This window comes from Nipponia nippon, unplaced genomic scaffold (assembly GCF_047370975.1).
Source record: "Nipponia nippon isolate SJK-2023a ecotype South Korea unplaced genomic scaffold, ASM4737097v1 scaffold_7, whole genome shotgun sequence".
Classification (NCBI taxonomy): Eukaryota; Metazoa; Chordata; class Aves; order Pelecaniformes; family Threskiornithidae; genus Nipponia; species Nipponia nippon.
Genome location: NW_028262391.1, coordinates 25,130,247 through 25,157,723, shown reverse-complemented (window position 1 = coordinate 25,157,723; position 27,477 = coordinate 25,130,247). Strand labels below are relative to the sequence as shown.

Sequence of the window (27,477 nt, the reverse complement as noted above, 5' to 3'; positions counted from 1 at the left end):
GATTCATCTGGCTAGATGATCTGAGTGAAGAGCAGCCATGCAAGCTCAAGCGCTTTGCCAGTTTAAAACAGATAAAAGAAAGTGCTTTTTTACATAATGGGAGGTGAACTTACGGAGCTTGCTGCCATGGGAGTTTGTGGAGGCAGACTGTATCCAGCAGATTTGAAAAGAGATTAGACAGATTAATGGACAAAAGGTCCATAAAGGGCTGGGCAGGGATGTACCCCCTGATATCCCCTCTTCAGAAACTGCGGGTGTTTGGGAGTACAAAGTGAGAGACTTCAGAAAGGTGCCACAGCCACACTCCGTTCCTAAATATCATCTTCTGCTAGCACTATCAGACACAGCTTGCAGGGCTAGACAGACCACAGGCTGACCTAGTCCAACATTTCTTATGTTCCCACAAGGCAACTACAGGGCACCAAAGCCCCTGACACAGCACTCCTAGGCCTGGCTGTGAAAGTGAGAACCAGCTGCCCTGTCAAGGCCAACCAGACACCGCATACAGGTATATGAAACCCTCAGAAGCCTTACAGCCCTGTTTCTGCTCCATGATCAGGCAAAAGATGTACTCCAAAGCACTGGGTGCAGGACACTGCAGAGAAAACCTAAGTTAGAGTCACCTTTGTGCACATGTTAAAATCTAAAGCCTTGTCTCATCTTGGTGGGTACAGCCCAGCAGTGAGTCCAGGTGTACAGAGGATAGTGATGCAAGCACATTCATACGCAATGAAGGGAGGAAAACAAATCACCCCATACATGTCAATTTTTATGCCAACTTGATGTGTTGCATGTGTGATTACTGCAGAAATCAACATGGGTAATTATGGCCATCTGCACCCATTACTACCATTTGTATGCGTATTCATAGTAACTGCACGTTAGTTAGGCATGCCACTGCACAAACATATTAAACAGCTAATTAATTAAAAGAACAGACCTTCTCTGCTTAGGAGAAGCCCATCACCCACTAATCACAAGAATACATTTTCTCCATCTGTTAGATGATTTGCCCCCCTTCCCAAGGTCACCAGAGAAGATGCAACTGGCCTGCAGTCTCGAGAAGGCTCTGCTGGGGTTGTAAGCCTTCTGTTTAAGCAAATTCCTTTGTGTAGCAAGGCTTCAGACCATGGCTGCTTCTGAAAACATGACCATGGCACTTCCACGGAACAGCACAGTGCTTTTGGATTACCTCAGGTGACCTTTGGATTAGACACCAACCATCTTTCCACCACTCCCAGCACTTGTTCGCCAGGCACAGAAGAGGCTAATCGCATGCCCCTTAACAGGGCAGCATAGCAGCAGTCCAAGCGCGCACCCTGTACAACACCTCTTGCCACTTTGGTTCCTCTTCCCGCTCCTGTTTCTACAGCAAACTCCTAATGCAACAGTAGATGATAAATACACAGAGCATGGCTGTGCCCCAGTGCTTCACTAACATATGGTTCTGTCTTCAGTCAGAAGCTACGGATTTAAATTTAGGGATGGAGCAGGAGGTTAAGTTTCAAAATTCCAAGATAAATCGTCCCGGAGGAGACAATGAGACCAGAATTTCCTCCCTCTGGTACAGCCTTAAAGCAGATGGCAGCATGGAGTCAGCACTGTTGAGCAAACCACACTGCTTGTTCAGCCCTGAAATGCTGTACCCAGCTTTTCAGCTGTTTGAAGACTGCTGTAGCTACGGCCCTCTGTACCAGCTGCTGTTCCACCAGCACCAACAGAGCGGTCAGGACTCCTGCTGGACATCCAAACTTTGGGTAGAAAAAATTGCTCCAGCTACTGGCTTATAATAATTCCTAGCAATACTCTGCCTCAGGTTGAATCAGCACTTTCATTAGCTCCCCATCCCTTTCAAAACAAGGGTTAGTGTGAAGGGGTAATAAGCTACAGGCCTAACAGCTTTGGCCATTTTTCATTTGTGATGAAAAAAGGAACAAATACATTTCAAATAATTGTGAAATATTTCTGAAACAAACCAGACCCCTTCTTCCTGCACACATGAAATGCAGTGCTGAAGAAGCCACTACAATCCAATAAAGTACAAAATGCTTTCATCATTTGGCATGCAAACACTTACCCTAGTTATGGAGTAGCTCAAGACAACTCTACAGTAGATTTTACTTTGGTTCTCCTAAAGTTAAAGACAATTTTCTCTATCTTTATGTGCTTAAAAAAAAAGAAAACAAAATATGACATAATTTCTATTGCTCCAGATGCTGGTAGACAGGCTGCAGCTGACAGTGCAAATGGGACCCGTGAAAATACTGTACTTGGATCACTACAGTTGTTGACCAGGCAGTCTGATCGCTTTATACTTGCTAAGAAGTCTTCTGACATCTCCTGCCCAACCCCCAAATTTCTACAGCTCCAAAGATGTCCCAAGTTCTGTACAGCAGAAAAAGGCAGAATACCATGGAATAGCTCCTGCCTGCAGCTCCTCTGAACTGCTGCAAAGGATCCAGGGCAGGACTGAGGGCTGAAGCAAGCGACCACGACACATGGGCACTTTGATCATTTCTAGATGATTCTGCTGCAGGGCCACATCAGCATCGCTGTACGTGTGCATGTTTTACACACAGACACACTTTGCTTACACTCTTCTCCAAGCACAGACTATTTACTGTTGTGCAAAGCACAAAATTATGCTGACTGGATCCATGATTTGGTCCAGTACCTTCTGAACCAAGGAAAAATGCCTTCAAAGAAACTGCATTCAAATGTGGTCTGAGCAATGCTGTCTTCCCCCACTCCTCTGTCTCCTTCCTCTGTGCCCACGGGAGGCGCAGACCCCAGGCAAGCCTTTCGGCAGAGCCTGCAGCCTTCGGTGCTCCCTGCCTGCCCGCCCCAGTCAGGAGGAACTGCTCCACAGGCAGAGTCCTCCTCTGGGCATCATCCTCTCCTTGTGCCGCTTGACCACCTTGGCCTTGCTGAATCCAAAAAAGTCATCTAAACAAAACCTGCCGTCCTCGGTCCTTCAATCAGATGAGAAGCAGCAAACATGCTGAGTTAAGTGCAAGGTAAGCAGTATTTTTATTTGGTTAATTAGAATTGCTCATCAAATGAAAACAAAGAAGTGATTTACTGCAGAACTGGTACAGGTAGTTGTTGCGTAAGTACATTCCTGCATATTTGGCTACTTTAGGAATATTTTTTAATTAACAGTTTCTCCTCAGCTAAAGCAAACCATAGAAAATAAGGAAGGAGAAGTTTCACACAAGGACACTGCCGAATCCCTCAACTGCCAGATACTTTTTTTCTTCAGGGAGGATTTTAAATTAAAAGCAGATTGCCTTCATTAGCGTTACCAGAAGCCATGTAACTGCCAAAGCTGACAGAAACACAACTGTGATTTGCAAATTTGGCAAGCATCATTTTCTCTTTCTACAAACGTGGGTAATGTCATTCATATTAAGAGGGCTTTTGCGGGGGGGACTGTGCAAAGAACAACTCCTTCCCCAAAAGTGGAAAAGTATCTCCAGAGCAGCAGCTTAGTATTCTAGGGCACCCGGGATCTCTTTCTCCTTGTTTATTTTGCAAGAAAGTGCATTGCTTTAAATTTGTGCTGAGAATGGTCAGACAGTAAGAGTGCTATGAACTGTCTTCTTCTGATGACTGAGCAGAACACAGTAGCAAGCCCATAATAAACATTTCAACACTGATCTTTGACATATAGCCATACTCAACCTTTCCGTGACTTGTTGCCAAACCCTCAGAAGCTGTTCAGCATGGTTTCTCACCGAAATCCCTATTCTCTTTACTTCATCCCAGCTGAAAAAGCTGATAATATCCTGATAGGAAAGTTACATTTCTACCAAGGGCAACTGTGTTTGCAGGCTTCATGGCCTGCTCCAGAGTCTCAGACTTGGTGATAAGGGGAAAGTCTCGGTAGTATTTTTACTCTCTTTCAAATTCCTGTGTGAATAGCTGCAGAACTGAGGGAGGCATGCGTGAAGCCAGCCTGCCAGGGTGTAAGAGCAGGCAGCAACGGATGAACAATCTGCTGTTCATTTTTAGAGTGACTCCACATGTCCTGCTCCCCTCCCTGGTACATTAGTCTCCTCTAACTTCTGGTGTCTAGCTTTCCTCAGTCTTGGGAAGGAAGTTTAGCATACATAACCAAGGCATTTAAAAATACACTGGTGTATTTTAGTTTGTATTATATGTGACGCAGTAGATGTTGGCTTCAGGGGCCGAACAGAGTTGCTGACGTGAAAGCAAAGCAATGGGGGTGACCCTGACCTGCGCGTACTCTCTGGGGTCGGTAGCAGCCTCCTCAGCACCACCGCTGCCCCAGAAGCTGCCACTGGCACAACATGGCGGGACGGCCAATGCCTGCTATGTATCGTTCACCGAGTCTTCTATGACGAAAAGACGACAAAAATTACAGGATAAAGAAATGAGAGAAACTGGTAATCTCCAAACACAACCCACATGCTCAGCAGCACGGCACCAGAGACCACAGCACCCCTGAGTGAATGAAGTATTTATTCCCCTGGCTGTAGCTGAAATGGAAAGGTCTGAATACACTATTAAACTTTGCAGGAAGCAGTTTAACACAGTAAGTATTACCACAATCACAAATGTAAAGTCTGTCTGTAATAATTAGGATTGTACTACGTATGATTTTATTAGACACTGTCTTATAATCAAGACAAAAATAGCTGTCTACAGTCACTAGTTTCTTAACTGTCTAAAAATAAAGCAACAAATGTAATGCAATGCCAAGCACGGAACCAACCGAAATAACGTTAACCTATATTCAAGCCTGCAAAGGTAATAGCGGTACGCCTACTGGTAACCTTCAATGTAACCTAGAGTTAAATGTTCAGTGACTGCAATTTTGGTTTGTATCTTCAAAAGAACCGGAGAATCCAGTTCTCTCTCTGTAGTCCAACTCTTTTCCACCGCACAGTGAACAGAGTTCAGTATCCATTGAGCTAAACACTAAGTAATGAGTTAACAATAATTAAACTGAAAGAGATACAGATTAAAGGAATTTATTATTCCCTGATCTGCCAAGCAAATTGTTTAGATACCTGCAATCAATAGTAATGATGAAACAAAATAAAAACCCAACAAACCAAAAGAGCCAACAACAGGCTCGTAAAAATCTGTTCAGTAAGGCCCATGTATCTTTGTTAGGTTGAACAGCACAGCATTTTAATCAACAACACCCCCCACCCACCCCCCGTCTTTATACATCATGAGAACAGAGGCAGAATGTGGCCCTAAATTATGTCGTTACTGTTTATTATTCATGTATCACGGGACTGATGAAGATTTATGGTCCCATTGTGCTAAGTACTGTATAGTGAAATATAGAGAAACAGTGAGACTTAGTACTCCAAGACTTTATAATTTAAAGACAAATTACAAAACCAAGATATTATCATTTAAAGACAGTAATGCACAGATGGGGATTGGAGATACAGACAGATTAAGCAACTTGCCCAAGGTCATGCCAGACACATATGCCAGAGCAGAAAATTGAACTCATATCTCTGGAGTACCAGCACAGGCTTTTACTCATGTAGGAGAACATTGCTTCTCCTCTTTGATTTCACTAGGTGTCATATTTCATATACTAATAAATAAGTTCAAAAAATACAAATGTTACATGGCAGTACTGGAAGGATTTCCTTTCACCCCTCCTCCTCTGAAGACCTTCATTAACAAAAGAGCTTTACCTACACGTACACCTGCTTTGTCTGTGTATGGCACAATTGCAGCATTTGCACAGAATCATGGAATAATTTAAGCCTAAAGGTCTTCTGGAGCCATCTAGTTCAATCTCTTGCCCAAAGCAGGACCAACTAGAGCAGGTGCCCCAGGGCCCCACGGCCTTGTCCACTCAAACTCTGAATATCTTCAAGGATGGAGATGGAAATCCCACCACCTCTCTGGGCTTCTGTTCCAGTGTTCAATCACTCATGTTGAAAAAGTCTTTCCATGTATGAAATGAGAACTTCCCTAGTTCCAACTTGTGTCCACCACCTCCCACCCTGCCCCTGGGCACCCAAGTCTACCTCCATTTTCTCTATTCCCACCCATTAAGTAGTTGCAGACAGCAATGGGATCTCCCCTAGCCTTCTTTCTTCTAGACTTTACTTTTCAATGCTGAACAAACCCAGATTTCACAGCTTCCCCTTGCACATCATGTACTCTAGCACCCTAACCATCTTGGTGGCCTGTGCCAGACTTGCTCCAGTATAGCCATACCTTTCCTTTACAGGGTAGCCCAAAATTGGACATCATGCTCCAGATGCAGTCTCACAAGCACTGAACAGAAGGGTATAAGGCACTCCACGCTTTTTTTTTAAATAAAGCATGCAAATAGTTAATTTTCTTTAATCAATTATTGTATTTTTATGCATTTTAACTACACAAACCTTGCATCCCTCAGTTTACAAAACAACACAGGAACACTTTTTTTTTTGCACACCACTTCTGAAAGTTTGCTGTTGCAGGGGGTCTCAGCACACACAGGCAACACTGGGCTCCGAGAGCAACTGCTTCTCCCGTAAAGAATACTGGAAAGGGGCATTTCAGATGTCTTTTTCTCTAGCTGACAAAAAGGATAGCCAGATCAGCCCGAGTGATGTAATATGCTCAAAATATATCAGTGATAGCAGGATAACACAAGACACCATGTTGCTAGATGCACATATATCAGCAGATATATTTAGGAATTTAAGTCCTAAACCCTGTCACAGAGTGTATTGGTAACACCGAAAAATATTTAATTTATGACTGTGACAGGAGATTGCTTCAATGCAACACAAACAGTAGCAGCAGTGTTACTTATTAAGACAAAACTCAGGGCCCCAGACAGCTGATCCGGGATAGTGGGAGAAACGATACTGCATTTAAACACAGTGGCTTTCTTTCCTGGTTTACAATTGAAATGTGCCCTGTGTCAGAAGGTATTTGCTCTCTGTTTATTTTAACAAGAGCAAAGTCACAGCTTAAGCTTTGCTTATTTATATTTGCTGGCACCTGTGGAGATTTACCAATGAAAATTTCATTTTAATTAGTTCTGCAAAAGTGCTATCAACATTTGTTTTAGGTTTTCCCTGAACGTACTGTCCTACAGAGCAGCAAAATCAGTCGCTGAGTAGCAACAGGCAGCCATCCTGATACGAAAGGCATCTGCGTGGCATGGAGACATTTGGGGCTTTAAGTGATCCCACAACTGAGTAGCGCAGTATGTGTGGATAGGGCAAAACAAATTGTCCTCCATGCTGCTGTCCAGGACGGGACAAACCAGTTATGTGTCAGAAACAAGAATGGCTCTGTATGCAAGTGCTCACCTTCATCTTTGGAGGTTGCTGCACATCTGAGCTCAGGCAGGGAAATCTCATCCCACAGGACAGTGCCATGGGAGCAGCCCCTCCACAGCTGGGACTGACCCAGCAGCACCAGGAAGAAGCAGGCCCAAAACAGGCCACATCCCCTCCTCCAGCTGAAGCCAAGAATGGTCCAGTCTACATCTCCCAGAGCACAGGCTCAAGAGCTGCTTGTCAAAATTCCCTTTCCAGAGCTACCACCCCACGTATGGGCACACACGCATATATATATAAAACACATGAGTTGCTTCCAGTTTCTTGGCAATAAACCATAACCTCTCTTATGGCGGTATTTCATACAGCAGCAGCAGTCAGCTTTCCAAAAAGGCTTAGCTGTGTGCTCCCTCCCTTTCAAACACAAAATTGTTCTGGATGCCAATGTCACCTTTATACCAACACTGAAAGTAAAGCAATGGAGCCCCGGCTTTGCGCTGAGATGAGTCATTCCTCCATTTATGAATACATTTAAAGCCATACCAATGATTCCTCCTGCACTGCGAGAGCAAAGGTGCATGCTACATCAAAGCACAGGTATCGCATCATACCCAATAGATGACTTATCCAGTTGCATGACAGGCGCGTGCGTTTGTGAACACAGGACACGTGGCCAGACAGTGCTCTCATCCGTCACAAGCCCAGCATGTATCCACTGTGCGCCTGCAGAAGTTTGTATTTTGAGCACAGAACAGACCTGCCACAAGTCATAGAATCATTTAGGTTGGAAAAGACCTTTAAGATCATCGAGTCCAACCATAAACCTAACACTGCCAAGTCCCACTAAACCATGTCCCTAAGTGCCACATCTACACATCTTAAATGCCGCCAGGGATGGGGACTCAACCACTTCCCTGGGCAGCCTGTTCCAGCACCTGACTACCCTTTCAGTGAAAAAGTTTTTCCTAATATCCAGTCTAAATCTCCCCTGGCACAACTTGAGGCCATTTCCTCTCATTCTATCACTCATTACTTGAAAGAAGAGCCTGACACCCACCTCACTACAACCTCCTTTCAGATCATTGTAAAGAGCAATAGTCAACACAGCAAGAAGTGGCTGTGAAATTTCATGGAGAGAGAAGCAAAGAGTAGGGCAGCAGCGCACCACATGCCTGAGGCTGGACATTAGTTACCTGAACAAGTCATTTTCTAGCATGATTTGGCTCACTTCTCATACTCTGCAACTAGTCAAGTAAAACACTTGCCAGGTGAACCTAATCTAAAGAGCAATTTACAGCACTCTGCTTTGCTCTCCCACATGCAATTCCAACCCTCCACGTCTAACATCATTTTGACCACCTTGCATTAATGTGTCTAATAAGTGGTGTCACATATTATCACCCCATATAAACTCTAGCACACAGAATAATTTAAGCCACACTTTCCACATCCAAACTTATTCTGCCCCTAACATCAATGTGTAGCAGAGATAATTAAGTTGTTTACGATTAACTGATCAAATAAAATTAAATACAGCTTCCCGAGACACAGCGAGTCCAACAGTCACTGTTCTAAATCAACTAAATGCAAAGCCTAGAAAGAGGACAAACGCACAAACTCACCTGGGAAGACATAACGTAGTATCTCATCACTGACCCGAGGACAGTACTGAGGAACAAGAGGGTTTCCCTACTCTTGCACTCTGTGCAAGGACTCCACTACCTGATCTGTCAGAGAGATTCATGCATCTGTATTTATATAACATCATATCACTTTTTGCTTATCTGGGCTTAAATTAATTTAGGGAACATGCTAGTGGCAGATGAAAGGCAAAAGGCAAAGTTGAACATTTCTCTGACCTCCCCAGGCACTTCCCAATCTCTCCTCCGCACCAAGCCCCCCAAAGCACAGGACGTTGCTACATCCTACCGCCATCAGACAGGATGGGGCACAGGCCCCGGGGAGCCTGCGGCTGAGTCAATGGGACTTTTACCCACGGGTTCCCACTATTGTGCAGCCCTTCCTCAAATTCACAGCAGATGAGTCTCCAGCTATGGTTTGGCCTTAGAGAGCCTCTCTAATAAAAATACCAGCCTCTTCAACATGGAAGCCTCTATGAGACCTCCCACAAATGAAAGGGGAACGAGAGGGGGTTTTTTGCAGGGCTTGTTTGGTATTCTGTCACAAAGCCAAACAGATGTTTGTAAAATCTAAACTGGTTATACAACTGTTTTAAACTCATGCAGCTGTGCACAGCTAGCAACTGCACAGGGGAGAAGACCACTGCTCTCTTTTAAGGCACTCTTACATCTAGGGACTAGAGTTTAATAAACCAAACTTCCCATGAGTTATTCAAGCTCTCTCATTCCAATTTAATGTTTACGGTAGAGGAAACTGCTGAAAAGAGCAAAGTGAAGTGGCTTTTCCAGCTTCACAGTGAAAATCTGCATCCAGATAGGGACTAGGACCAGACCTGCCTCCTGCCAGACCCACACGGTAACTGCAGCACCTGATTTCCACCATTCAGCTTATCTGGGGAGACAGCAGGAATAGACAAGAGATGCTAATGCAGCAGCCCCCTGTGCTGCCGCTCATACAAAGTTCACTTTACCCTATGCTTGGCCCTCACTTCAGGATCAATTATACAATCAAATCACTGCGAACTTTACTGCAACAACATGAAGTGAGAGCAGAAGAGACTCAAGTAGCCTCTTTTTATCTGTATTTTAAAAAATGTAAAATTAATCCTGATTTCTGACAGTGCTTTTGTTATATTTTTATTTATGAACAGAATTTACAACTAAAAGAATTTCTAAAATATTCATATTTTAGAAATATGCTTGTTTGCTCCAGCTGAAAGGCAAGAGACTTGGGTAAAACTCGTGGAAACACTCCAACTAAATTATACAGTATAGTTTTACAATCCTATAAAATACCAATTTTTTTGCAAGCCAAAACTATTTGTCATAGAGTACTTGCATTTTACTCATATAAAAGATTGACTGTCTGCATAAGTACTATCATGTTGCTCCCCGAAACCACAGTAAAACTTTTGTTGTTGTTGTTTTCTTCTTTTTTTAATACTTCAGAAGAACGCATGGCAATTTAAAAAATTGTTTTACTCATGTTGCTAGCATAGGAGTTTATAACAGCTGGGTAGGTCTGTGCTTTTGATTCATGCTGCACTGTACACGAAAAGGCACAAAAAATTAAATTAGTTTTATAATCTCTGTACAGTCAACACAATTGTGATTAATGTATTTTCTAAAACTCAGAGCGAGAGCACTGTGAGTAGCTGTCACAGGACGCTCTGCTTATTCAAACCGTAAGAAAGAAAAAAACAGTTTTCCATATTTGAAGAATTCCAGGTAAAACAGGAACACACTACTGGGCAGAAGTGACTGGCCCAGCTCACAGCTCTGTCACGTACAGACAAGCATTTTAAGTGTCTACAGTCTAAAGCTTCATTATTTTTTTCAGAACAATCTAGCAACAGAGGTAACCTGATTCCCTGGGAATCAAATGTTACTTAAAGGCAGGTTTCACCTGTCATGGATATAACATATTCTGAGCAACAAAGTGTCAGGGTATATAGACATCACAGGAGAGGGCAGTCTGTCCTTCACGGGTAAGGGGAAAAAAGGAAATTTTCTGCTTTCACAGAGTTTTGAATTTTATTTATTTTTTGTAACTTTGAGGGTAAATGTCTTAATGCAATGGCAGCTACCGTGCCTTTGTGCAAACAAACTACAAAACATCATGGAATAATCTTCAAGCAACTGCTACGAGAGTTCCTGCAAGGTTCAGGGTCTCCCTTCCCAAGGTCTCTCCCCATCACGATGGGGCAGAGTTATCCCCACAGCCATCAGGAAGACACTGTCAATCCTCGTTCCACAGACAGAAAAGGAAGAATGTGACTTTTTCCAGGGAGATTTAAAGATGAAGAGACTCTGTATGGACTTGCTCCAGGCCACCACCGAAGCAGGTGGTGTGTCTGCCCTGCCAAGCTGCCCACCGAACCTCTCCTTCCCTCTCACAGCTGTGCCTGGTGGTAAGTATTTGGAGAAGCATTGAAAAAGATGGCCCAACTCTGACCTAACTTACACAGGCGGAAACAAGGAGGGACTCGCTTAGGATTTTCAGAAAGACTCAATCTATGCAGAAAGTTCAGAAGGGGCAGACGAAAGTCAGCGTCAAGCACCCTGCTCAGCTTTACTGTCATGCAACCAGAACTAGCATGTCCAACTCCTTTCTGAATTAACACTCGGCTAAGGAGAGACACTCTTCTATGGGAAAAGCCAAAAAGGTGACTCTACACATTCGCTACATGCGTGCTGCAGCACAGAACATTCAAGGGGATACGGGAGGGCCTTTGCACGCATCAAAGGCAGCTAGAGCCAAGCCCTGCTGTTACAGGCAGCAGCTGCGCAGCACACCGAGCGCGGGGAGCTGGCTGCGCTGCCGGCAGGAGACACCCTGCCGTTGCAGGACAGGATGCCTCGCTGAAGACAACTCTCTGCAGGGGCTTTTGTTACTGCTTCTCCAAACGGGAGCAAGACGTGCACGTACCATCTCGGAAGCTGCTTGCTGATTTCCTGCTTGCGGGAATGCAGTCACATTTGGAGGTAACGTATGCCCTGTTACAGAAGTTAGGCAGAGCCGGCAGGGCCAACTGTATGCCAGAGCACCACGCTGTCTTGACACTGTCCCCTTCCTAAGGCTACCTGCTTGCTAGATGTACACAAAAGCACCTCATGGGACAAAGAAAGAAACCCAATATATAGAAATATGTTGCGTTCAGCAGAGGCCAGGGCAGCAAACAGAAATTAAAGCTGTTTCCCGCCAGGAAGCCTGTGCATTTCCACAGAATTGGGATGTCTGTTTCCCTGTTTTTCCCCTGAAATTCCTGACCAGTATTTCCAGCTGAATGCTGAAAGCAGATACAAAAGTTCTCCCTACGGCAGTGACACCTGTCAATCTCCCTCCCACTTACCCTGCTCCTCACTTCCACAATCCCACAAAACAAGCAACAGGAACACCCGAGCTGCTGCCAGGAGACCAAAACTGCAGCACTGGCCCCAGCCACACGGTGCTGAGGCTGCCGCCGACAGCAGGGTCAGGATTATTGCTCAGACCAACAGCTCTCTGAGGCTGGGGCCATTCTTTCATCCTGCCTTCACTTTCCATACTGTGCCTAATGCAATTTGATGCTGCAATAAAAATAGATGATACTTAACCCCCCTGCCATAGTCCAACGGGCAGTGGGTATGTAGGGTGCAGAGCCTGTGCTGTGCTGCTGCTGTTAATGGGCAGGTGCTCCGTGGCCTCTGTTTTCAGTTATCATTGTCGTGACCTGCAAGGAAAGTAAAACCTCTGGCTCTGAACACACATTTTTGATAATCAAGTTAGGAGCTCCCTCCCCGCCTTTGGTTAAGTCAAAGCACACTTAATTATTTAAATTACCCAGAGGAATGTATCTATCCAGTCCCCTCAATGTGAGACAATTGTACTGAAAGCGATAGAACATTAAACCAACTGTTTCACAATCCCTGCCAAAAGCCACACATCTCCTATCAAACCCACCAGCGCATCCAAAGATTGACTGACATGTGTTCTTAAACAAAGCAGGGCACTTACAGGGCAAGAACAGAAAAAGGAGAGACGAGGTGAGCTCCACACTTTCACACAGTGGTGGTGGTGGGTGTCTGCAGCTATGCATGCACACAAATTTTTTTGAAAAGAAAATATCAGGCTTTTGCTTCACCAACAAAAGAAGCTGTTGAAATAGTTTTTTCAGACACAGCTGATAAGGATAATTATGTGGTGAGAGCTTAGTCATCCATATCACAGTGACAGAAAGGCAGATTCTCTTACAAATAATGTCAACACCACAAAACTCTAAAGAATATCTAAGTATAAAGGTTTCCAGATTTCAGGCATAGCTTCGGTAAGCACCGGGCCTGCGAAGACACCAGCTCCTCCGAGCCTCCGGCTGGGTCCCGTAACTCACCGCTAGAGGGAGCCCATTTTTCTCCCTAAATCTCATTTTCATAATTGTTTTGCATGCACACATTCTGCAGTCACAAGTTAACAAAACAATCACAAAGTGTAAAATATGCAAACTTCTATGTATATTTTAAGTTAAACAGAAATGGAGATACACAGTTCAGGCAAGGCCTCCTCTAACGTTCACACCAATATACTTGCCAGATGGAGGAAAAGGCACAACTCCCTGTGTTATGCCTCATCAGAAATAGCACTCTAAACCAAGCAGGCTACAAAGGCCATTCCAATTTGCCCTTAGCAAATTCATTAGCGCAAACGGGTTGATATTGCATTCAGGAGTTCACCATACAGCAGCTAACCTTGAGAAATCCAGTCCACCTTGAGTAACGACAAACCAAGTGTAACAACAACGTCAAGAAGTGCTGGAGCAAAAGAATGCCCCCTCTCAATTAAGGGGGAAAGATCTTTCCTTGGGAGTGGAGGAGCCCTAGATTTTATTTTTCATACCACAGATGCAGGTTTGTCCATCTTTGCATCTTATCCCTTTTTTACTACAACTGCTAGAGGTTAAAATGCCTTCCAATACTGGAAGGTTTCATTACCCTCTTCATACTCCGAGCGCCTCGTCAAGTCCCATCCTGTAGCCAGACCTGTTCTCTGCTTAGCTAACGCCCCTCCAAATGGCTCTAACTCATACACTTGACAATGTTTTCCTTACAAAAACCAAATTATGCAACCTAAAAGGACCAAAAGATTAAAAAAAAAAAAAAATCATTGACTCCTTTCAGCTGAGGAACCAGGGAAGCATACTCGTGAGATATGTGACTGGATGAGCAGCAATAGGGACTGGCAAAGTCCAGCTGGCTTTTTTTTGTGCCCTCCTCTTCTTTTGCTGCACTACACCCATCGCCCATGTCAACAAGCTCAACCCAGCAGCAAGCCAAGCCTAGGAAGGATTAGTCTGGGGAATAAATAAACCAAAGCAAAAGCCTAGCCCAAACAGGGAGCAAGGTCAAGCACATCCACGTCAAATCACAACTCTCAAGTCTTCTCCAGTACATAAGAGAACGATCTCTGCTCGAGACACTGGGGAGCAGTCACCCATCCAACATCAGTAATCCTAAGCCATTCCATCAAGTCAGCAGAGGAAGCTGGATATCCTCCCCAAAGTGCAGTATTTTCTACCGTAGGCTCGCTCTCTTTTGTCACAAACCACGCTGTGAGCCCAAGAAGACAGGCCCTTAATGCAGGCACTGAGAAGTACACCTAGTGCAGGACACCTCTCTCCCTCAGTCACCAGAGTAGGGGACCCGCAACGGGGTGATGATGTCTGGGTAGCAAGAAGGTGAGAAAGCAGGAACTGAGGCTTGCTACCTCCAGAAGTCTTGAGAGGAAACAGAAGAACTGGAAGCTCTCAAACTGTCTGCCCATATTTTGTAGCAATCACAGAAAAAGGGTGTGGGTCATCCAGCTGGTGAGCGGGAACAATCTCCAACACACAGGAAAACTTTGCTCAAGTTAGTATGTCTTATGGAAGCAAGTGTTGTAACTCCCAAACCCGAGGGGCAGGGAACATTTCCCCAAGTGTTAGAAACTTTCTTCTAGGCAGACCTTCACCAGAAACTCTGGGTACATGCCTGCCTGTCAGGATTACTAATACAAGCAGACACTTCTTTCATGTTTGGGAGTTTTGCCATTGACTTCAAAGTACTGAGATATAACACCTTACGTATTCCCTAAACACACTTAATAACAGCACCCGACACATTTAAAGTGCTTAGACATGTTAAAGGCATTGTACAACATTAGCAAAAAACCAGGAACCCCTGTCTCAGTGGTTCATGAGAAATCTGGTAAGCCAAGAGTCTATCCCTGAATCAGATGCTTATCTATTAGCCAGTTAATAACTGTGCGACTGCTTCTCTAACTGACCTGTACAGTCATAGGCAGGGTCTACCTTCTGCTGAGCTGTGGAGACTTTACATTACTCATAATCCTCTTAAATCATAACAAAGAATACAGATTAGAAGGTGTAAAGCATGCAATAAGTGTTCTAAAACCAACATAAACACAGCCATCTCAGCCTGACTCAGAGCCTGCATCATGGGAGCTTACTAAACTCCTTTTGAAGTCGAGTTCTGGGGGTGCAAGCAGTGTGTGGTTTGGCTCCTGGTGCCGGGCTGGTGTGACGGCAACACACACCAAGCAGTGCCGGGAGCCAGCTCAGCCTAGCATGGCAGCACCGCTTCGAGGACAAGGCCGCAAGGCTAAGAAATGAGTTCTCCCCTTTGCTTCAGGGCAAGCAATGGAAAGAGAAGGAACAGCAAGATCCCCTTGGAGAGGGAGAAAGTGATGGGCTTTTGTCTCTGGAGAGCTCGGAAACAAGACAAAAATGGGGTTCTTGGGGTAGCTCTTGAACCTCACTGACAACATGGAGAAGACTACCATTAGGAAACCTCAGCACAGTTCCAACTGGAGCCACCACTGAACCATCTTTATGAGCATTTTTTAACTTAGCCAAAAGTTGTCACAGAATCATAGAATCACTTAGGTTGGAAAAGACCTTTAAGATCAAGTCCATCCATTAAGCTAGCAATGCCAAGTCCACCACTAAGCCATGTCCTTAAGTACCACATCTACCCATCTTTTAAATGCCTTCAGGGATGGGGACTCAACCACTTCCCTGGGCAGCCTGTTCCGGGGCCTCACTATGCTTTCGGTGAAGAAATTTTTCCTAATATCCAACCTAAACTTCCCCTGGCTCAACCTGAGGCCATTTCCTCTTGTCCTATCACTTGTTACTTGGGAGAAGAGACCGACCCCCACCTCGCTACAACCTCCTTTCAGGTAGTTGTAGAGAGCAATAAGGTCTCCCCTGAGCCTCCTTTTCTCCAGACTAAACAACCCCAGCTCCCTCAGCTGCTCCTCATGAGACTTGTGCTCTAGACCCTTCACCAGTTTCGTTGCCCTTCTCTGGACATGCTCCAGCACCTCAATGTCCTTCTTGTAGTGAGGGGCCCAAAACCGAACACAGTACTCAAGGTACAGCCTCACCAATGCCAAGTACAGGGGGACAATCACTTCCCCAGTCCTGCTGGCCACACTATTCCTGATACAAGCCAGGATGCTATTGGCCACCTGGGCACACTGCTGGCTCATAGCCAGCTGTCGACCAACACCCACAGGTCCTTTTCTGCTGGGCAGCTCTCCAGCCACTCTTCCCCAAGCCTGTAGCGTTGCATGGGGTGGTTGCAACTCAAGTGCAGGACCTGGTACTGAGCCTTGTTGAACCTCATCCAATTGGCCTCGGCCCATCGATCCAACCTGTCCAGGGCCCTCTGTAGGGCCTTCCTACCCTCCAGCAGATCAACGCACCCACCCAACTTGGTGTCATCTGCAAACTTACTGAGGGTGCACTCAATCCCCTCATCCAGATCATCAATGAAGATATTGAACAGGACCGGCCCCAGTACTGAGCCCTGGGGAACACCACTTGTGACCAGCTGCCAACTGGGTTTAACTCCATTCACCACAACTCTGGGCTCGGCCATCCAGCCAGTTTTTTACCCAGCAAAGTGTATGCCCATCCAAGCCATGAGCAGCCAGTTTCTCCAGGAGAATGCTGTGGGAAACAGTGTCAAAGGCTTTACTAAAGTCCAGGCAGACAACATCCACAGCGTTCCCCTCATCCACTAAGCAGGTCACCTTGTCATAGAAGGAGATCAGGTTAGTCAAGCAGGACCTGCCTTTCATAAACCCATGCTGGCTGGGCCTGATCCCCTGGTTGTCCTGTACGTGCTGCATGATAGCACTCAGGATGATCTGCACCATATCCTTCCCCGGCAGCGAGGTCAGGCTGACAGACCTGTAGTTCCCTAATCCTCCTTCCGGCCCTTCTTGTAGATGGGCGTCACATTTGCTAACCTCCAGTCGACTGGGACCTCCCCGGTTAGCCAGGACTGCTGATAAAGGATTGAAAGTGGTTTGATGAGCACCTCTGCCAGCTCCCTCAGTACCCTTGGGTGGATCCCATCTGGCTCCATAGACTTGTGAGAGTCTAAGTGGTGTAGCAGGTTGCTAACCATTTCCCCTTGGATTATGGGGACTTCATTCTGCTCCCTGTCTTGCAGCTCAGGGAGCTGGGTACCCAGAGAACAACTGGTCTGACTATTAAAGACTGAGGCAAAAAAGGCATTAAGTACCTCAGCATTTTCCTCATCCTTTGTCACTATGTTTTCCCCCCGCATCCAATAAATGATGAAGATTCTCCTTAGTCCTCCTTTTGTTGCTAATGTATTTATAGCAACATTTTTATTGTCATTTATTGATGTGTAGGCATTTACAGGTGCCAATCAGGTGTAACCTGAAAAGACCCCCTACGTACCAATTACGACCCCCTACGTACCAATTATGACCCCCACGGTCAGAGAGCTGAACTAACGCTGTTTAAACCAGCCTTAAACGATGATTTGATATTTCCATGAAACATGGAATTATAAACTGCATGATCCTGTACTTATTACATGTGGGGATACTGCAGGAGGGTCTTGAGATTATTCCTTTTGGAGACAACAAAACCGGCATGAACTTCTGCACTAACCTGCACAACTGCTAAAAAGCATACATGATACACAACACTGTACTTCATTAGAAACATTTCTGAGGTTAGTATTAACGTGCATCAATGTTTTAACTGTACTGGGTCCGTACTACAGCAACAGAAACGGGCATTCCTGAATATATATTGGTCAGAAGGCACGCATGATAATTACCAATAAAAATCATTAAGTCCATTAGCTGTTTTAAATATCAGGCTAATAATATCAGCAGCAGGTTTATGTGTGGAACCTTCTTCCCCCAAGCATTTCTTCATAGTACTTTCCATGCGGTATTCCTCAAGTTTTTATAGCATTTATCTAGAGAGTTTCCCTGTTTACAGTAACAGCCAGAGATGCTCAGTTTGATACTATACTTTTAACTACTGTTGCTTAAGACAGCCAGCGTGCGTGCTTGTAGCAACAAACAGTAGACAACAAAACTCCTGGTTCATAAAAATCTTCATATCCTCTGTCACTTTTTGAATCTCAGCGATTTGTGGGCACAAGATGCTTTACTCGCTGCTAACCTGCGATACGCAATACTAGTAACCGCCGTCCATGTGATCCTGAATGACCGCCCCTGTAGTACTACCCCTGCGTACAGTGCTGTAGCCATCTCCACGAGTATTTGTAAGCATTTAGTCTTCCAAGAACTTTCCACTTGAAACATGACTGCTAATCTATTCGCATTTGTAATAGTTACATGCAAATTTATAAAAAGCCACTTTCTTGCTCAGCTGAACTACAATTCCATTAATAGGGATGTTAAAACGATTTTGAAATTCCCCACAGTTTAACTTCAAGGATCACTCATTTTATTTTGGAAATTTACTCTTGGTTGCAACTTGACAAAGAGAGTATTAATTTGTTCACGTTTATGAGACATTTATATAGTTCAGCCTTTTCCATTCACGGGTCAGATAATGAATTGGTTTCCCTGGAAAACTACACAATGAAATATTCAACATAAGGCATTCTGTGGCTTAGATGTGAACTACAAACTGCAATTTTACTGGGATGTCCCTGTAGGTTGGCTTTGGCACGTACGCCTGCATGTTTTATGCTTTGTTTGAAGGAGGAAGCTCCCACAAGTGAGGAGAAAGCTCTCAGATATGGGTCACAAGTTGGTGTATCAAAACTTAGATGAGAATTTTAAAAAAATACAATACCTCAATACCTCAGCATATTTCCCCCAAGCTTTCAAGAAAAAAGAAAAAAAAAACACCAAACACACAAACAAAAAAACCCAACAACCCAACATAAACCAGACTTTGAATATTCTTTGATATTTTAGTGGTTTTCTGCAAAGAGGAGAAAATCAACCAAGATTTGTCCAAAACTTAGAACGAAGGCAAGAGGACGCACTCTGATGCAGGTTGCTTGGGTTTCCTCTACGCTTCACATGCTTGACACAGGGTCATTTTACTCCCGCTTCATTTTTAACAACTGACAAATACCATTTACAGGCTTGTTTCCCATCCAAAAGAAGATTAAGAAAAATCAATTCTTCTCTCTCATAACCTTGTGGCATTTTGCAGCTCGACACCAACACCCATTACAGTCCGATTATCCTGATTTCTGAACCAAAACCCTGAAACCGTTCCAATTGCACTCAAAACAGAAGACGCGAGACAATGAAAAAAAAAGAAAACCACCGCCGAACACTCGGTGCGATCACCCCCTCTCTCACCGCTTCGTTCGCATCGCCGCCGACGGCGTGAGACCCTTTCCAGCCCGGGCAGGGGCTACGAGGGGTGCTGCGAGGGGAGCGGGGGTGCCCGGCCCCCGGGGAAATCTCTCGGGTCCGACTCCTCGCCGCCCACGACCCGAGACAAACTCCGGCGGCGGGCGCACCCCCGCCCCGAGCCCGGGGAGCCCCAGCGGGCGGCGGCCCCGCGGGCGGCTCCGGCCCGGGGGCACCGCGCTTTCGGCCGCCCCCGCCCCCCCGCGCTCCGCGGGACTCACCGGAGATCTCGGCCTGGGGCACGCCGCTGAGGCTGAAGCCCTTGGCCCCATACAGCTGCCGGACCTCGGCGCAGCTCCTCGCCTTGCCGCCGCTGTCACCGCGAGCCGGGGCGGAGGCGACACACAGCAGCCAAAATCCCCACGGGAAGAAACGCATCCTTCTCCGCTGGCCCCGCCACCTGCCGTGCGAAGGGCAAAGCCAAGGTCCCGCAGCGGGGAGGCGGCCGGGGTCCCCGGGGCGGCGCGGTGCCGGGCGGCGCGGGGTCCGGGGCGCGGCCCCCCCGTCCCCGGGCAGCCCCGGCGGGATGGCGGGCAGCGGGGCGAGGGCGGCAGGCGGGGGGACCCCGGGTCTCAGCCGCTGCCGCTGCCCGCAGCGTGCGGGGAAGGCGCCGGGGAGTTCAATCCGGACGCCGCCGCGGCTCGGCGGAGGGGGCAGAGATCCAAGTTTGGCCGGGCCGGGCCGCTTTAAAGCCCCGGAGCGTGACCGCGTAGAGGGCTTTTGTTCTTAGCGCGGCTGCATCCCCGGGCAGTCCCGCCGCGATGCTGCCGGCTGCTGCTGCGGCGCCGCCGGGCCGGGCGGAGCGGGGCGGGGCTGCTCCCGCGGCGTGGCGTGGCCGGGCCGGGCCGGGCTGGGCTGGGCTGGGCTGGGCTGGGCTGGGCTGGGCCGGGCTGGGCTCGGCGGGCCGGCCGGCCGGTCGCTCGCTCGCTCGGTCGGTCGGTGCGTGCGGCGGCACCGCTCCACCTGCGCGCCGAGCCGGGCGGCGGGGGAGGCTCCCGAGCGAGGCAGGGCTTCCCCCGCCGGACGTGGCATCACGCCGCCCCGCGCCAATCCCGCGCAGGGCGCAGCCCCCCGCCCCGGGGCCCGGCTCCGCCCCCGCCGCCGCCGCCCCGCGCCCCCGCCGCGGGCGATGCGCAGCGCCGAGCGCCGCCGCCCGCCCGGCCCCGGGGCGGCAGAAGGGCGGAGGGCCGCGGGCAGGGCGGGTCTCCCCGCCGGGCGGCTCGGTCCGGCCCGGCCCCGAGAGCCGCCCGGGGGCGAGGGGCGCCGCTACCCCGCCTCTGCGGCGGGAGGTCCCGGCTGCGGCGGCAGCGCGGGCAGCCCCTGCCCGGGCAGGTTTCGGCAGCTGGGGCGCTCGGGGGATCGCGCGCCGTCCTTCGGGAAGGAGGCAGTGAAAACGGGCGTTAAACCCGCCTTTGTCTGCGTCGTGGTCCGGGTGCTTCACCTGGAGACCCCGAGCGTCCCCGAATTCGTGGGAAAACAACTCCATAGAAGACACAACTTATCAACCGCTTAGCCAGAGCGGTGAGTAGCAAGCATCGTAACTGAGAGCCTGGGAATCCCAGCAAGGTCCTGGGGAGGCTAAAAGTGCCCCCCTACGAGCAGATGTGGGAAGAGAGGCGATTTTCAACTACAGATTCTCTGCTCTGGAGTTTAGTTCCTGGAGGAGCCTGCCAGCTCCTGAAACGGGTGCTCTGCAGCTCTGCCAGCCGTGTTTCAGACTGCTTCCCACAGAACTGAGGCATCTGCGATCACCTGTGTGTCAAGGTAATGCCCCTGTGTTTCCCCCCAAACGAGCTCTCAGGCTTTTGGCCAGTATCTACACGTTTCACAGTCGACAGAGGACCCAAAGATCACGCCTCTGGGTCTTGGGGGAGCAGCTGTTTTCTATGGAAAAAGGAGAGGCAATCTCCCCGTGCCTCAGCTGAAGCAGTTGTGTGAGCTTACACCTTCCTAGACATCAGAAGCCCCACACAGACACACACACACACACCCCCCCGGTCCCCCCAAAAAAACAGCAAAATTTATCAGAGATTGTACCTTTTGGACTAGTCACTCAGACACGCAGAAATACGTGGGGAAGTTGGGTCGTTCATCTTGCTGCTTCAGAACTGCTTGTTCTCCTGAGGAATGAGTAAGGGAGAAGTGACAGCAAAGTAATAGCCCCAGGGAGAGGAAGGATGGCAGTAGGGAAGAGAAAAGTTGTTGCTTTCCTATGAAATCGCCTAATGATTTCCGATCAAATCTTCCTAATTAAATTCATCTATGAGATACGACAGAGCAGATTAAGAGGATCTAACTGCAAAGACGGGGAGAATTTTGTAATGAAGATCATGGCTAAGGTGATGCATCATTGTCACCAAAAGTTAAAAACTATGAGTCAGATACACCCCATACACCCCAAATCTTAATTCTTTCACAGATGACATTGTGCCCTTTGGTCTCTTGCTGCATCTCTCAGTGATGCAGAGGTTAGAAACCCAAGGCTTGCAGATTCCCCAAAACTTGGTACACCTCAGCTTGCAGCTCGCTTCGCAGGCTTTCTGGAGCATGGAAATGGGTTTTGTTCCCGGAAATATGTGGAAAAAAAATTGCCATGGATGATGTAAACTCTGACCCACCTTGTTTTTAAGAAGGATCTCTTTTGTAAATGCAAGAGTACTGCACACTAACAGGTTACTAAGCATGCTATGTAGCACAAGGTTATTTCAGGCCTTACTCCTGGGTATTTATTCTAATTTTATAGCCATAACCCTTTTCCCACCCCAAGTTTTGAACATACCACTTGGAGACCTATGTCAGAGATCTCATCTAATTAATCAAACTACAGTAACAGCAGAAAACAAGCACCAGAGGAATCCATACAAAATATATATTGCCAGGACTACAGGAACACCAGGATCTTGGTTCTTCCTCCTGGTACTAGAGGGAAAATCAAATACTTGCAGGCACACAGTTAACAACGCTCTCACTTGGGTCTGTTGAGGGGAATGAACTTCAGGAATGCGAACTCCAAAGAGACAAAGTACTTGATAGAGAAGAAAGGCAGAGTTGTAAACCTCTTATCTAGTCTGGCTGCTACAGAATGACTTGGGATGACACAGGGGACCAAAGTAGTACCTAATTTTCTCTTTTCCTTCTCCAAGTCTGGGGTTGAATACTTCCTGCTGTTGTACATTGAGGGCTTGCTTCCAGCTCTGCCTGAAGCTCTCTGTGAGCTATGGCTGCACCCCAAGCTTGCAGCATGAAGCCCTCTGCAATCTTACAGCTGCTGAAGTGCACTGAAATATTAACTGCTGACAGGGAAAGAACTGGGACTGAAACCCTTGGGTTTTGGCCTTGTGAACCATCCCCTGAGCTGTAGATCATTTCACAGACAGAAGTATTTCCCTTCTTCGTATACATCTCACTTTCCCAAGCTGGGTGACAACAGTGCCTGCGGTGGGGACTAAAGCCATGTCATTCCTGATAAAATCCTGCGAGACCACAGCACGCGCTCTGCTTATTCACATGCACTCTGCTATTCCCATGGTGAAACACTAGGCTAGCAACTGCCCGCACAGATCACACTGCGAGCTCCCAAGCCCGTTTCAGGAGCTGGAACTGGAAGTACAAGCTCTGCCACAAGCCTCTGTGATTAAGTGACCATCATCGGGTCACTTACCTCCTAAACAGGGATAAGAGCGCTTCTTATCTGACCACCTGCCTGTGAGATGCTCACATACTATCATAATGAGAAGCTTGTACGTAGACAAATTAAAAATAAACCCAAGCTGATATAAGGTCTTCAACAGCGAAGCTATCTGCAAGTCTATACAGGATCCAATCCTGAGCAAACAAAGCTCAAATTGTGAGGCACGTCTATCCGTTTCGCCGATAAAGTTTGTATGCGCATCCAGGATTTGGGCTACGTACGTTTTAAGCAAATTGAAATAAACATCTTCAAAGTGTCGTGATGAAAATGTATTTTTGGCATGCGTTATAAATTTGATAACTTCTGTGTGTATTTGAGGACCTGATCCGCTTTCTGAACATTCTCAGTTAAAAGAATGGAGCTTGGCAAAAAGTGAACAAAGGACTGTCCAACAATGGGCAGAAAGAGCTAGAACTGGGGAAGATAAGAAAAAACACAGTAAAACACAAGATGAGTAGACAAAATGCAGAGGAGGAGAAAAGCACACAGCCAGCCAGCAAGATAGTCAGAGGAAGACAGAAAATCCATCCTGCTGTGGACATCACCTCTTAACAGTCCTGACAAAAAGCGCTGCCCACTGAAAAGCTGATCCAAGCATTATGAAGAAGCGAGAATGATGAAGAAGAGCTAAATCATCTGGCACAAGTGGGGAAAGCTACCCTTTTCAAAAAAAAAGCAGCAAACAGAAGCTTTGTACAACCCCGACTTTCACAGGGATGTCTTGTTTCTCTAGTGCTTTCCAAAAGTTTTGCAATGCAGTGGACATGCCTCTCTCATACTGATGCAAATCAAGAATTGTACAGGCAATTACACCCACCAGACGTCCAGCTGGTTCCAGAATGGACCTATGCTGAGTTACAGCAACCTGGAGTCTGACAGCAAAACCAGAGCAGCAAAAAACGCAGATAACCTTATCAAATTGCACTGTATGCCACATATAAAGAATAGAGCATTCCTACTTGAGTTCAGTGGTGTTTCTACCTTTTTCGCTATGCATCAAGTACAGAGCTCATGCAGAATGGGGAGTGGGAAGGGAAAGGAGATGGGCAAAACCTAAGTGGGCTACACCTTCCTCCCTCTCACCAATGTCCTGTAATGAAACCCTCAGCACCTTTCTCTTAGCCAGTTTTCTGCTACTTTTGATTCTATGGAAACATCAGAAAATCTGGCACCTTTAGATTAAAAAATCTTCATCAAAGTAGGAATATCTCAGTACCTTTTCTGCTGGTTTCTTTTAATCTCTGCTGTTATCTGTCTCCTACAGGATTCATGAAAGCTCTCCCCCTGCTCCCCCAACGTTTGCTGGTGTTCAGCAGAAGCTGGACGTGTGTTTTGCTGAATCAAATCTAATTAAGTTATTCAGAGGATTTACTAGATTACACCTTGCTATCTACAGCTGCTTACTTCTTCACTGGATCTTCCTTATTAGAAATCCAGCAGCTCCTCCTCCCCTCTGCGCACATTCCCCTGTGAAGCTTTTCTGACATGCGCAGGAAGCGTGTGTCTGGTTGTTTTGGTCACCAAAAATATCAGATCAGTCCCTTTGAACGGCTGGGACATCTATGTACAACTGACAAATCCAGCTTGATCTCAATTGACTTCGTAAGAAGCCATTTGCCTTACAGAAATGCTAAGACTTGTTGGGATTTGCATGTCCAGATTAATTAATCAAGAATATTGTTCAATAGATGTATCCTTCCCCGGTCTCGAGGCGGCCAGATTCATCCTGGGGCACGGACGATCACGATTCTGGCTGTTGAGGAAAAGAGGAAGGGGGGCTGCAGCAAGGACAAGCATAGCGGTGTAGGCCAAGGCTCGGCCAACCTGCTGTTCAACCCTTCGGTGGAAGAGACCAGTTCCCTTTAAATGCAATGCTTAAATTCCTCTCTGTGTGGCTAGTACTCTGCAGAGGGAGATTATGAACAACTAAATAATTTCAGACAGAGAATCTGGCTAATGCAGGTAATTGCCACTCTGTGCTATATTTTGAGTTGAACAACCCAATTTTACAGCAGCGACTTAAAGGAATGTATTGCTTTAATGACCTCTTACAAATGACTCCACCCTGCAGGACTGTACTTGTATTATATATGAGTCAGAGATTTCCCAGTAGAAAGAAGTCTTAAAGGCCAAAAAATAAATAAATGCCATAAACACATTAGAGAAACTGCTGCTAATTGGGTCTGCCCCAGGAAGTACATTTCATCCTTTCTGGACATGACTTTCAATAAAGCTTTTCCCACTCCCAGCTCCCCAGAACATATGCAACAGTGAACAAAGAATATGGACATGGCACTGAATCTGTTTTATGTTTGATAAGCAGAGCTTAGCTCAATAGTATAAAATGGTTCAAAATTGGCCCCAAAATTACTGGGTTAGAAATGTATCATTTCAACACGCCACTACAGTGATATGTAGAAGATTTCTCCCACTTGCTGCCAAAGTCACGATCAGATGACTTCCTCTTAGCGTTCAAGAGGTTGTATCCAGAAGTTGACTGTTTTTGAAAGGGATCTTTCAAGTATAAATCTCCTCCCATTCTCACTGTCATCAGTCTCTGGGCACTGGCTTAAGAAAAATGCCCGCAGGAACACACTCTGTTCCTATGAACGTTAGCTCAACAGCACGTTCCTGCATGTTGGTCCAAGGCACGTGGAACTGGGACAGACATCTCATAGACTTCTGTGAGAAAAAAACTTAAAACCATGAAGGAAGAAACGTGTGCCGTCGCAATACAGGCATCTGGCAATGCTAATGGAACTTCTCAGCTGACGCTTTATCCTCAGCTGTTGCTACATTAAACACTACAGACTAAAGCACTTAGATGAATTAATACAATTATCTTACGTTCTGCTCAAGTGTTTATTTTTCCCCTCACATCCAGTTAGGTACAACATAACCTGTTTTTCTAGAGAACCTGACTATGAGGAAACACTGACAACGTTGTACTGAAAAGCACCGAATGCCTTTAGTTGTGAGCAGAGGCTCTCACACTCTGGGCTTTGTCTGTGCTAAAGAAAATGCCCAGTGGTGAGCGGGTGTCAGCCAGAGGTGCAGGTAAACTAGGGTTAAACACCAGCTAGCTGGCAGGATAGCTAACAGCAAATGTTCAGCAGCCTTTCACACACAGAGGAGAAAACCTGACTCTGAGTTTGGAAATGCGTCTTTCCCATGCCTTTTTCTTTGCATTGTTAGTAAGATAATTAGTAGGTGACACACATTTTTTGATGTGTGCCAGCTTCACTTCTGATGTAACTGTACACACGAGTAGAGTTACTGCTGGAATGGATTTGGTCCAGCGTGTTTTTCATTTTAAGATCTATGCATTTTGCAACACAAAGACTGTGTATGAATCCACTATGGCTACGTAACTTTAAAGGTGCTCAAAGGCCGAGCCCTCAGAAGACAGCGTGATGCCAGCGAAGGTACACCAGTTTATCCTGGCTGAGGATTCAGCACCCTTGTAATCCAACATCCTCATGTAACGTTACTCTCTCTCTGGATACTGTTTCTTTGGTCAGGACCACAAAAACATTCAGTGTTGGATTTTTCAAGACACCAGACCACGCAAACCCATCTTCTTAAGATTAAAATTAGAGCTCTTAATCTGATTTCATTTCCTCAACCTGCCAGAAACCAGAGAGCATGAATACAAGGAGATGCAGAGACACTGAGTGTTAGAAATGCTAGAACTCGCCAGGACACTTAGTTCTTCCTTAAGCTTTTTCTGTTTGTTGGTTGGTTTGTTTTACAGTGCTACTTTTGAGCATAGGCTTGAAAATAAATCGTTTGTAATAGCTATGTATTTTTACATCACACATATAGTTTTGCCTTAGGCAGGACTTTTCTTCTGTGGCTAAAGGAGCAAAGCTTAATTCCTTTGCCTCTATTGTAGCAGATGCCAGGGGCATTGCTTTTTAAAGCATTTTAAATAGAAGTTGGTGGACTGGGGGACCCTGGATCACACTTTCAAATCTTCCTTGCTGCCTTACAAAAGCTAAGCAGTTAGGTGCAGTGACTCACTCACACTGACATTTTTGGGAGAGAATGATGCCTTTTATAATAACATTGATATTCCCCCATTGATGTCTCAACGCTGTGCTAATTTAGAAAAGAAACATGTAGTGCAAGGTTGAAAGGTCACAGGCCAGCCAAAGA

General features: G+C 46.4%; 1 protein-coding gene across 3 annotated transcripts in view; it reads right to left on the bottom strand.

Annotated features, from left to right (window-relative positions):
- GPC1 (glypican 1) overlaps window positions 1–27,477 on the bottom strand; it is a 329,611-nt gene that overhangs the window by 205,826 nt on the left and 96,308 nt on the right. The window contains exon 1 of one of the 3 annotated variants that reach the window (XM_087739177.1): window positions 19,850–20,436. The exons of the other annotated variants lie outside the window; for them this stretch is intronic. Coding sequence (XP_087595303.1) covers window positions 19,850–20,006 — 157 coding nt within the window. The 5' untranslated portion in view covers window positions 20,007–20,436. Of the gene's footprint in view, window positions 1–19,849; window positions 20,437–27,477 lie in introns of those variants that run through there. 3 annotated transcript variants of the gene reach the window in all.